The 12,937-nt window shown below is 44.5% G+C and overlaps 1 protein-coding gene across 4 annotated transcripts in view; it reads right to left on the reverse strand.

Annotated features, from left to right (window-relative positions):
• The window catches only part of LOC140453677 (mitogen-activated protein kinase kinase kinase 5), a 167,810-nt gene that overhangs the window by 135,355 nt on the left and 19,518 nt on the right, over positions 1 to 12,937 (reverse strand). For 2 of the 4 annotated variants that reach the window (XM_072548596.1, XM_072548593.1), the window contains exon 3: positions 3,515 to 3,538. The exons of the other annotated variants lie outside the window; for them this stretch is intronic. In XM_072548596.1, the coding sequence (XP_072404697.1) occupies positions 3,515 to 3,538 (24 nt within the window). The remainder of the gene's footprint in view (positions 1 to 3,514; positions 3,539 to 12,937) is intronic. 4 annotated transcript variants of the gene reach the window in all.

Consider the following 12,937-nt stretch of genomic DNA (forward strand, 5'->3'; position numbering starts at 1 on the left):
TGTGTGCAGATCTGGGCACCACACCTCAGGAAGGATGTATCGGTTATGAAGGGTCTACGAGAGGATTACAAGAACGATACCATGACTTCAGGGATTAATTTATGAGCAAAGATTATACAAATTAGGTTTCATCTAGAATTTAGAAGGTTAAGGGGTGATCTGATTGAAGTCTTCAAGATTTTAACAGGAAAAGACAGGGTAGATAAAGATAAATTATTTCCACTGGTTGGGGATTCAGAACTCGGAGCATAGTCTGAGAATTAGGGCCAGACTGTTCAAGAGAGATGTTAGGAATCAGTTCTATACATAAAGGGTGGTAGATGTTTGGAACTCTTTTCCACGAAACAGCAGAGGATGCTGGTTCAGTTGTTACTTTTCAATCTGAAACAGATACATTTTTGTTCAGCAAAGGCATTAAGCAATAGGTTGTTAGGTCACAGATCAGACATGATCTCCTTGAATGGTAGAACAGACTTGAGGGGCCTAATGGCCCACTTCTTTGCCTAAGGGCAAATAATCAGCCAGGTCAGAACCAGGGAGGTACCAGCCCCTTCTTGCCACCTCAGCAGAAACCCCCACATGGTTGGGCTTCCTCATCTGTGGTTGAAAGCCACCCTCCATGTCCTTGCTTCTGACCCCAGTCTCCCCACAACACTACCCCAAGAAAGTCACATAGATCCCCTGTTGGTCTGAGGTGTTGCTGTGTAGCACAGAACTTTGAAGATACAGGTGTGCCCACAATGGCTGCAGCTTCAACACGCGGCGGGAAGGTGGGTTCATCACCTATCACGGGAAACGTTCACCAGGTGTCCTTTTGAAAACTGCTCAGCATTTGATCCTGTTGGCCCTTTCATTGTGGGAGAAGGCAATGAAATGACACCCATTCCCAGACAATAACTTAGGGGAGGTGACAGCCTAGCAGTATTATCACTGGTCTGTTAGTCCGGAGACCCAGGTAATGTTCTGGGAAGCTGGGTTCGAATCCTGTCATTTGAATTCAAAAATAATCTGTAATTAAGGGTCTGATGATGAATCCATTTTCCATTGTTGGAGAAAAACCCATCTGGTTCCTTTAGGGAAGGAAACTGCCATCCTTACCTGATCTGGCCTATATGTGACTCCAGACCCACAGCAATGCGGTTAACTCTTAACTGACTTCTGGGCAATTAGGGATGAGCAATAAATGCTGGCCTAGCCAGCAACGCCCTCATCCTGTGAATGAATAAAAATAACTGGCAAATGGAAAACCGCAGCCTATGGTTAATTTAAGAACAATGTGTTACTGAGTAGTGCTGATATGAGAAAGAGTTATTGCCAGCAGCAAAAGTGTCTGAGGACCTGACAGGAATCAGCTCGTATAGCACAGACCTACACACATACCACCCGACTCAAGGCTTTCAAAACACTTCACTGATTCTTCCAAATACCTTGCTATACATGCTGCTAAGTGCCTGTTATACAAATTACTTCCTGCACACAGTCCCACTTTACACCAAGTCTGTGTGCATCACTTCCTTCTCGAAAGAACAGAATGTTTTACCACCTGCCAATCAGTTCCTTAACCTTTCTCTGGCCAGCACCCACTGCATCATCACTCTCGAGGTTGTGGGGAAGGAGGTGTGTGTTCACAGGCACATTTAATACACAGGAGCTTGGACAGATATCCTCAAGCCAGTGCAGTCAGGAATTAGTTCAACTTCACATCTGCTGCTCACTCCTTCATCTCTGTCCAGTCCGAGGCATTGCGCCTTTCAATGATCTCATTCAAAGCCTAAACTCTCCCACTTCCTGCTCATTAGCTAATAAAAACCAGATATCCAAATTATATTGGAAACATCTCTCTCTCTCTCTCGCTCTCTCTCTCTCTCTCTGTGCCCCACGTTTTCACGCACAGCTTCATTTCGATCACACTCCACACTCCTACCTATCCCAATGTCATTCACTCACCCACTCTCTGCCCCACCTCACGCAGATTCTCTCTTTCTTTCTGTCCCATTTCACTCACTCTTTCTGACCACCATTCTCTCTCTGCCCCATCACTTTCATTCCCTCTCTGCTCCACCTCTCTCTCTCTCTCTCTCTCTGCCCCACCTGCCACCCTGAACAAGACACAATTTCAGTGCAGAGTGGAATTCTCTTATAGCTATCACTGGATGCCTTAGCAGAATGACTGAAACTCCAGTAAACAACCTCTGAGCTTGTTGAATCTTGTCCACAGAAAATAGTAGTTGCTGATGTCACAGCCTTTGAAGAGTACTGGAGTTTTAACAGAGATGCCAAAACAAGGTCATGTGCCAAGGAAGAGAACTTATTTACTGTCCTATCTAACATGTAGAGAACCCACATCAACATGCCACATTAATTCCAGGGTGTAGTATCAAACAGAACAACGGAGTCAATTGAATTACCTGATATCATCGGAATGAAGCTGCAATCTGTACCTGCACCCTGTATGGACGCAGTGTTGGAAAATCTGTGTCATGTTCCTCAGTTTACCTTTCCAGCTCCCCATACCGTCTGTCCTGGGACAAGGTGGTTGATTAAGCCTGTATCAGAACTAACCCACTCCTAGGGCCTCACCAATGTCCATTTGTAGATTCAGCAGGAGGGAGAGAGTGGGGCAACTTTGCTTAGCCAACCCTTTAATCTCTGCAAGGGGAAGCACTTTGCACTCAACATCACCTTCTGACAGTTGAATCCGCACTCAACACAATGTGTGGACTTGCCATTAGGAAACCCAGCTTTTTCACTATCTGGAAACCCAATGCATTCTCATGAAACATTAACAAGGAAAAGCCTTCGCAAAACTGCATCAATCCTTCCACATCTGTCTTGCTATGTGACAATTAAACACAGGTTAGATGTCCCCAGGAACCCAGCAAACACTCCCAGGACTGGGACAACGCGGGATTAGATTCAGAGTAAAGCTCCTTCTAAACTACACGATACACCATCAAACAGTCCCAGGACAGGGACAGCATGGGGTTAGATCCAGACTAAAGTTCTCTCTACATTATACATCAAGAAACAGTCCCAGGAGAGAGGGACAGCACAGAGTTAGATACCGAGTAAGGTCCCTATACATTGTCCCCCAGCAATCAGTCTCAGGACAGGGACAGCATGGAGTTAGATACAGAGTAAAGGTCTCTCTACACCAATTTCATCAAACACTCCCAGGACAGGTACAGTACATGATTCGATACAGAGTAAAGCTCCCCCTAAACCACTCTGAGCAAACACTCCAAGGACATGTATTCCATGGGGTTAGATACTGAGTAAAGCTCCCTCATATCAGCCCCACAAAACACATGAGAGAAGGGACAACATGGGATTAGATACAGGGTAAAGCACCCTCACATCATTCCCACTAAAGACATGCAGGAAAGGAACAGCATGCTGTTAGATCCAGGATAAAGTTAGTCTGAGGTACATTTTGCTCATTATGTTCTTTCATCTCATTTGACATTACAGCTTTAACAAGCATGCTCATTCTTAAGTCACCTGTAAAACATACCATATTTCTCTGACAAATGATATCCTGCAAACAAAACAGAAAATGATCAGAGGTTAATTTTTAAAAACTGACTTCAAAGAAGTGTTTACCTTATCAAATAGAGTTAATTAGCCATAGGAGGAGCTATACAAGTAGAACCAGAAAATAAGATGACCATCCTCTCATGTTTGATACAGTGACAGGCAGGCGTCATGAACTTATCACAGCAAGGTCTTAGTGAACGTGGGTTGAAGTGGAGAGAATCTCCCTTGTCCAGGGAGCATCAGTTATATTCCTCTCCATTGATTTTCTCGCCTTCAGAATCAGATCCTCTTTGCATTGTACATAATATGGTTCAAAACTTGCTCCACATTCATCAGGGGCATTCCTGTTGTAGAAGACATTTTAGGATTTCAAAGGGCAAATGATATCACTGGATAAGATCCATCAGGGTATAAAGGACTGTTACTGGACAGAGCTAACCAGTCTTCAGTGTACTATATCAGTTCTCCAGTCTGCAGTAAACAAAAAGTCCAAAGCACTGCAGTTGCTGGAAATCAGCAGGTCTGGCAGCCTCTAAGGAGACAAATGAGAGTTAACGCTTCTGAAGAAGGTTTACTGGACCCAAAATGTTAACTCTGTTTTCTTTCCAAAATGCTGCCAGACTTGCTGGGCTTTTCCAGCAATTTCTGCTTTTGCTTCCTGTCTCCAGTGTGCACCTCACTCACTTCTTGGTGTTAAAACCATGCAGTTAGAATAATAATGTGTATTTATCTCAATTGGAGCTTGACGTCTCATTAGAGACAATCATGTCTCTTAAGTGTAATGTATGTAGCCACTATATAATTAACATTTAAAGCTTAATCAAGTCAGAGCCTGTCTTCTGCCTAAGAACTTGTGGGAGTTATCCTTCCCCACATGGCATTAGTGGCTCAACTAATACCAATATGGAGATTGGAAACAACCAGGAAAGCGTAGATGCTAAGAACAACATTTACAAAATTCAGCATTACAGCCGGGAAGGTGCGATATTCTCAGGCAGCACAGGTTAGAGAACTTGGCAGCATCTTCTTCAGCCATTGATTTCTGCAGTGGGACTCAGTCCCAGAGTTCCTGGCTCATTGTCAAGGAACTAATCACAAGAGCACCACTGCCTGGGTTTGTGAAAGCAATATGGTGGCTGCATCTTGTCGTGCTGCTACCTGGTGAGGGAGGAAGTCCACAGAAGAAATCCTTCTGAAAGATGAGGTGTCTCAGTCAGCTTACCAATAGCAAAAACCCACCATATGGTTCAGAGCCAAGTCCCCAGAGAACAGAACTCTAACATACAAAAACCCAGCAGCCAGGATATTACCAACTACACACCAATAATATATCAATTCTAAAGTGATTCTAGTGTTTGTCATTCCAGTGATCTACTATTGCTCATACGACATGAGTAAAGTAACAGCTGAATGACATATATTAATTTTTAAAAAGACATACATTTATATTGCACCTTTAACTGATACCCAAATATTTGCTGCCAATCAAGTACTTCTTAAAGAGTATTCACTGTTGCAACGTAGGAAATGTCATGGCCTATTTACTCTTGTTTGGGATATTATCAAGACAGAAACATATTGTATGGACCCCATCTCCAACTGAAGGGAGGTTCATTCTAAGAAATGTCTTCATCATCTTGGAAACTTCATTAATAGGGAGTAAACATACTGTTGAGATCATCACACTACATGTATCCATCCAATTCTGAGCTGAAAATCCTCTATATAGACTTGCATTTATGTAGTGCCCTTCACGAGGTCCCAAAGTGCTTCACGACCAATAGCTACCAGAGCAGGACAGAGTCTAGGAATCCTGTAGTGAGTAACTCACCTCCAGTCTGCCCAATGTTTGTACACCATTTACGAGACACAATTCAGGACTTTGATAGAATATTCTCCAGTTATTTCAATCAATGCAGCCCCAACAACACGCAAGAAGCTTGACAATATGCAGAACAAAGCAGTCTGCTTTCCTGATGCCTCCATCCACCACCTTTAAAGTCCTCTCCTTCTACCACTAACACAGTAGCAGCAGTGTGTACTATCTACAAATGCACTGAAACAACTCGTCAAGGTTCCTTAAGATGCACCTTCCAAACTTGAGACCTCTAGCATCTAGAAGGACAGGGGAAGCACGTTCATGGGGACACCAGCAACTGCAAGTCACATCAGCCTGATTTGGAAGAATATTATTATTCCTTCATAATCACTGGGTCAAAATTCTGCAACTCTCTTCCTAACAGCGTTGTTACACACTAGGTGAAAGAGCACCTGGATAATGTGAGTTGCAGTGGTATAAGACAGCAGCTCAACACAACCTTCTCAAGGACAATTAGGGAGGGGCAATAAATGCAGGCCCAGCCAGCAGCACCTACATCCTGTAAAGGATAGATGGATAATTTAAAAAGCTAAGAATATTGAAATCAGCTGTTCAACTATCAATCTTCTACTGTCTACTCTTGACAAACCACCCATAGACACTGATCCTTGGTCTTTTTGGATTTGTCTCTGTTTTCGAATGTGTGTAGAATGAGAATTTATTATGACCAAACTCTGGATGAGGTTCTCAAGTTACTACAGTTCCGGTCAGATAACCCAAATAGTAAAACTACTGGAAAGCACCTCTTTCTTCATTTGTACACCTTCTCGACAGGCCAGAATATTTTTGAAACATTTTTGAATGTCTTTCTCCCACACTGAATGAGCTTATCTTTTAAAATAAATCAATTTAACCAGGCATTTTTAAACTAATGAAAAAGTGAGTCGATTGGTTACTAAAACACAAGAAGAAGAAAAAATACACAACATATACACAGATTGGAAATGAGAGACAAGTCCAAAAAAAACACAAGGACCGGTGTCTATGGGTGGTTTGTCAGGAGTAGAAAGTGGAACTTTGATAGTTGAACAGTTGATTTCAATATTCATGGCTTTTTAGGTTAGCTGAAATCCTTCTGTTCTGTTTCCTTTTGACAGTGATTGGTAGGCAACACTCAGAGCAAGAAAAACCTCCTTTTCTCCTGCTTCCTTTTAACTGGTTTGCTGGCTTCTAGCACTTAGAGTGAGAAGTTAATTTACGTGCAATGCAGGGGTATCCAGCAGATGGTTCTTCAACTGTGACTGTCACAGCACACCAATGCTCCAATCTAAGCTATTACATACGCATACCACAGCCAAATAGTATACATAAACACCTAAACTCACCAGCACACCCAGACCAGGATTCAATTGGTTCCTAACCACGTTCTTGCCTGTCCTTGAGAGGGGAAGGTTCAACCAAATCTCTTGGCCAGACCACTATCTTTTCACCAATCGGGTTCACACTCTGAGATAGATTCCAGGAGTTCACAGTTCAACCTGTGATGCAATTCTCCCTTTTTAAGTCCATCCCTCTGAAGATTCTTGTCAGATGTGACATTCCAGGATTTCTCTCTCCACTTACTGAATTTACATCGGCAATCATTTATTTTAGCTGTACCTCCTTTAAGAACACGTTACAATTAAAAGTTCAAGGGTAAACACCTTGGATTCCTCTGTCATTATGACAATAACATAGGAGATGAAGCAGTTACTATGTGTATAACAAAGTCCTACAAAACACCAACAGAATAATGGCCAAATAAATGTGATATATTGACAGGCAGGAGCAAAGCAGAGGATGAGATAGGACTGATAAATTAAACTGCACTTATTTCAATGCAAGAAGCCTTCCAGGGAAGGCAAGAGAACTCAGGGCATGGTTAGGAACATGGGACTGGGATATCATAGCAATTACAGAGACGTGGCTCAGGAATGGACAGGACTGACTGCTTCATGTTCCAGATACAAATACTACAGGAAGAATAGAAGGGGGTGGGGGGGCAGGGTTGGGGGAGCGAGAGAGGAGGGGAGTGGCGTTTTTGATAAGGGATAACATTGCGGCTGTACGTAGGGAGGATATTCCTGGGAATACTTCCAGGGACAATATTTGGGTAGAATTGAGAAATAAGAAAGGGGTGATCACCTCAATAGGATTATACCATAGACCACCAACACCAACACCAACACCAACACCCCCCCCCTCCTCCAATAGTCAGAGGGAAATTGTGAAACAAACTTGTAAGGAAATCTCAGTTATCTGTAAGAATAATTGGGTGATTATGATAGAGGATTTTAACTTTCCAAACATAGACTGGGACTGCCATAGTGTTAAGGGTCTAGATGGAGAGGAATTTGTTCAGTGTGTACAACAACATTTTCTGATTTGGTATGTGGATGTACCTACTAGAGAAGGTGCAAAACTTGACCTTCATTCCTGAAGAAGGGCTCATGCCCGAAACATTGATTCTCCTGCTCCTTGGATGCTGCCTGACCTGCTGCGCTTTTCCAGCAACACATTTTCAGCTCTGATCTCCAGCATCTGCAGTCTTCACTTTCTCCTAGAAGATTTTCCTAGAAGGGCCTCCATGACTTATAAAATTGCTCCATTCCATGGCGCACATACTTGTCAGGTAATCTTGAAGGACGTGCTCCACACATGTCTGTGCCACCCTGCAAGACCTGGAGGCTTTTCTGATATCCAATTCATTAGGATGTTCTTCCTCGTACAGTGCGTAAGAATATTGAATAACCTCTTCCCATGCTCACCCAAAGGGGGAAGATTCGCTCGTCCCAAAAAGAGGGACACCGGATCCTCCCCAACTTCCATTCCCAGGATCCTCTTCAGTTTATTCACTATGGCCCTCCAATACCTGCAGATCTTGTAGCAGGACCAAAAGCAATGTGTAAGGGTGCCAGTACTGTTTTTACATTTTGAACATTTCAGGGAAGATCCTTTTTTCAACTTTGCTAACCTCTGGCACCATATGGGCCCTGTGGAGGATCTTCAATTGCATCGCTTGTGCCTTATTGCATATTGAAATTTTCTTTACATTCCCCCATATATCCTCCATGTTTCCCATGAGATTCCTTCCTCTAACTCCAAATCTCATGCAATCTATCCATGTTCCCCAAGTCAGTTCCTCCCTGCAGATGTTATATGGTGCTAACCGACAGAGTGCCCCCACATCTCTTTGTTCTATACCAGAGTTGTAGGGCTGGCTCAAGAACATGGTCTTCTTCTGTATATAATCCCTGACCTGGAAATATCAGAAAAGGTCCCTAATCTGGATTCCATATTTCTGACCTAATTGGCCGAAAGACATCAACACCTCTCCTTCAAATAAATCTCCCAGACCGGAGATTCCTTTACCCTCCCATGCTCTGAAGCCAGAGTCCATTGACCCCGGTCTAAATCCTGGGGCTCTCACTAACAGGGTGAACGGTGTGGGAAAAGACCTACCACCCTGCTCACCCACAGCATGGCAACATAAAAAAACTCTGAAGTTGGCCAGCAAAACACAGAAATTAAGCCTGCCAACATATACACCAACTACCCAGAGTGCTCCAGCCTTGACCAAACAGGCCAACATAAAAACCGGACATGACCAAATCCCTTCCGAGACCAGAGAATACACTCCCTGATTTTCACAATCAGCTCCCAGCCCAGATTAGCACTGCAGTCCCAACACCCTCAGGGCAGGCTCCTTTCCCATTGTAACTGAGACTGCATAGACAAGGAGGCAGACCGAGAGGCCCCAGAAGACTTCGCTCCCAGGAGGAACACAATGGACACACCTGGACACCAGGAGAAGGAACATTTACACATATTCACGCGGATGGGAAATACAATGAAGAATTCTCCAGAAGACATTCTCACCCACTCACGGAGATGGCTGGAATCTCCTGTGTCAATTACAAATGAATTGCTACTGCTGGACTCTTGATTAATTTCCATTCTGTTTATTCTTGTTTTAATCTCTTCACAATTTTCACCATTGTACTGTAACTGCTTTACAATTATCACCTTTGTGTTGTACCCCTATAAAAATATGCCTACACTTCTGTTCAGGGAAGAGCATTTGACCATCTGTGTAGAGAACCTGTTCTGTGTCTGCCTGGTTAACCTCTCTTTCGTCTTGTGTAATAAACCACTTGTCAATTTCACTACGATCCTTGTTTGTGGTCTCTGATCCATTGGGCTCAATTCTCCAACAACAGTGAAGTCTTAAGCAATTTGCCCTCACCCTGTAGCATTATCCTCCATCCTCACTGTATTGATGATAATCGAACTCTCACAGGCCTCTACATCAAGCCATAACGACTTTGAGTCACTGCGCACCCGTTCACCTACATATGACAGCAGGGCACCTATTTGGTATCTCTTCAGATCTGGGAGGTCCACCCTCCCCCAAAAACCTGCAGAGGTTGCAACTTGGTAAATTTAATTAGTGTCGCCCATGGTACCAAGCAAACCTCCACAGCATCTGTTGGGGTAATAACAATGGGAGTGTCCTCATAGGATATAACAACCGAGGAAGAGCATTCATTTTAATCAAGGCTATACAGCCTAGCCATGATATGGGTAGTCCCTCCCATCGCTGCAAGTCCTACTTTATCCGCTCAAACAGCTGCACAAAGTTTGCTCCGTACAGGTGCTGGAAGGAAAGGGTAATAAAAATTCCCAGATAGAGAAAACCTTTCTGTGGCCATCCAAAAGGAAACTCCATTCCGTCCTTCAGCTTCAGTACTTCCACCAATCCCCCACGTGCATGACTTCCGATTTTGTGAAATTTATCCGGTGTCCCAAAAAGCTGCTGAATAATTTACTGTTTTGTATTATCCGGGATATGGACTTTTCAGGGTTAGCCAAAAACAGAAGGACATTGTCCACATAGAGAGTGATTTTGTGTTCCCCAACTCCCACCTTCGGTGCCATGATTTCAGGGTCATTTTGGATAGCCTCCACCAGTGGTTCAAGTACTAAGGTAAACAGCAGCGGTGACAGAAACATCCAAACCAAAATTACTCCATTTAACCCCACTCGTGATAACCACTGCCTTGGGGTCTCTGTAAAACGCTGCCACCCACCTGGCAAAGGCCCCTCCCAGACCAAAACAATCTAGAACAGCAAAGAGATACCACCATTCCACTTGATCAAAAGCCTTTTCTGCATCCAGGTAGACCATCAAACCCGGAATCATTCTCTGCTGACATATTTGCACTATATTCAACACCCGCCTGATATTGTTGGAGGAGCTGCAGCCTTGATAAAACCCGTCTGGTCCTCTTTTATAACAACGGGCAGCACCTTCTCCAACCTCAGAGCCAACACCCTTGTTGGGATTTTAAAATCCACATTCAACAACGAGATAGGTCTGTATGAAGCACAATTCTCCAGCTCTTTCCCTTTCTTTAAAATAAGGGAGATATTAGCCTCCCTAAGAGAGGGCAGAAGGCAGTCCTGAGAGGTCCTTGGACTCCTCCATCGCCAGACAATGGCAACACGACAGTTGGAGGAAGAGCGCCTCATCTTCCGTCTAGGAACCCTCCAACCACAAGGGATGAACTCAGATTTCTCCAGTTTCCTCATTTCCCCTCACCCCCGCCTTGTCTCAGTCAAATCCCTCGAACTCAGCACCGCCTTCCTAACCTGCAATCTTCTTCCTGACCTCTCCGCCCCCACCCCCACTCCAGCCTATCACCCTCACCTTGACCTCCTTCCACGTATCACATTTCCAACGCCCCTCCCCCAAGTCCCTCCTCCCTACCTTTTATCTTAGCCTGCTGGACACACTTTCCTCATTCCTGAAGAAGGGCTCATGCCCGAAACGTCGATTCTCCTGCTCCTTGGATGCTGCCTGACCTGCTGCACTTTTCCAGCAACGCATTTTCAGCTCTGATCTCCAGCATCTGCAGTCCTCACTTTCTCCTCCTATACGAATGACTCTACAGCTTCAGCAGTGATTCACCTAACATCTGTATGAACTCCTTGTAAAATTGAGTCAGGAACCCGTCTGGACCGGGTACCTTACCACCCTAGGAGCTGCCTTACTGCCTCTTGCACCTCCTGTACTGTCAGAGGTCCATTTAAAAGGGAGGCCTGACCTGCGTTTATTCCAGGGAGGTCCAACTTTTCAATAAAGGATTCCATTCTCACTTCTCCATCCCCACAGCCTTCCGACTGGTATAGCTCTGCATAGAACTCCCGGAATCTGGCATTGATCTTCCTCAGTTCACGAGTGACATTACCAGTTCTCTCCTTGATAGACGCAATGGATTGCAGAGCACTTTTCCTCCTAGCCAAATAAGCCAATTGCCTGGCCTATCCCCATATTCAAACCACCTTTGCTTTGCAAAGGAGACCCCTCTCTTCGCCGCGTGTGTGAGCGCTGAGTCCTGAGCAGCCCGGAGAACCGTGACCTGTTACAATTTGACCACGATGGTATGGTGTAATATGACGATTCAGTTGCCTTCAGCCAGGCCGTGAGCATCAATTGCTGCTCTCCTCTCTGCCTCCTTCTCATTGTCGAGCGTGAAATAATCATACCCGTTAAGAACGCTTTGGTGGTCTCCTGGAGCATTGACGGATTACTGGACGCACCCTGACTGATATCCCAAAAAGCCCTGAATTCCCTTGTAATACATTGTACAAAGTTGTCATCCTTCAACAGAAATGGATCCATGCACCGATGTCAAGTGCCTACTCCCCTACCTTTTGTCTTAACATCTAAATAAACTGCCACATGGTCCGAAATAGTTATGCTCACAATCCTGCAGGCCAACACCAAGTCCAAACAAACTGATGGACCAATGAACATGTCGATTCTTGTGTGCCACTTTATGGGTTGGAATAGAAGGTAAAGTCCCTCCCATGCAGGTGGAGGCACCTCCAGACATCCACTAGCCCCAGCTCCTCACACAAGTCCACTAACTGTCCTGCCTGCGGAGGTGTACCTGACAGCCCTGGCATCCTGTCTACCCCAGGGTCCATGAGACAATTTAAGTCTCCTCCTATAATCGTATGGGGCACCCCAAGAGCCATTAATTTAGAGACTGCATCAAATAAAAACTTGAGAGGATGTGCCCAGGAACAGTAAACATTCAGGATGCCATACTCTTCTCCGTGCACCAGAGCCTTGAGAATGACAAACCATTCATACCCATCCTTGGTTTGATCTGTCACCTGAAATGGGAGGTTCCTTCATACCAGGTATGCCATTCCTCTGCTTTTGGAGTTAAAGGAGGAGAAGAATACCCTATCATATCCCACCTGCTGTAACTCCAAATGTTCCCCATCAGTCAGATGTGTCTCTTGCAATAGAGCGATGTCAACCTTTTCCTTCCTAAGATTTGAGAGCACCTTTATCCTTTTAATGGGGGAATGGCTCCCCTTTATGTTCCAGGTGCACCACCTGAACAGATCACTAGCCATGACCACACATCACAGCCCGCAGTCCCCCGAGAGGAAGGAGCCCATTCAGTGTGGAGAAAAAACAGACTTTATCAAATCTAAAGACTACTCCTACAAATACTACCAAAA

This window comes from Chiloscyllium punctatum, chromosome 27 (assembly GCF_047496795.1).
Source record: "Chiloscyllium punctatum isolate Juve2018m chromosome 27, sChiPun1.3, whole genome shotgun sequence".
NCBI classification, from domain to species: Eukaryota; Metazoa; Chordata; class Chondrichthyes; order Orectolobiformes; family Hemiscylliidae; genus Chiloscyllium; species Chiloscyllium punctatum.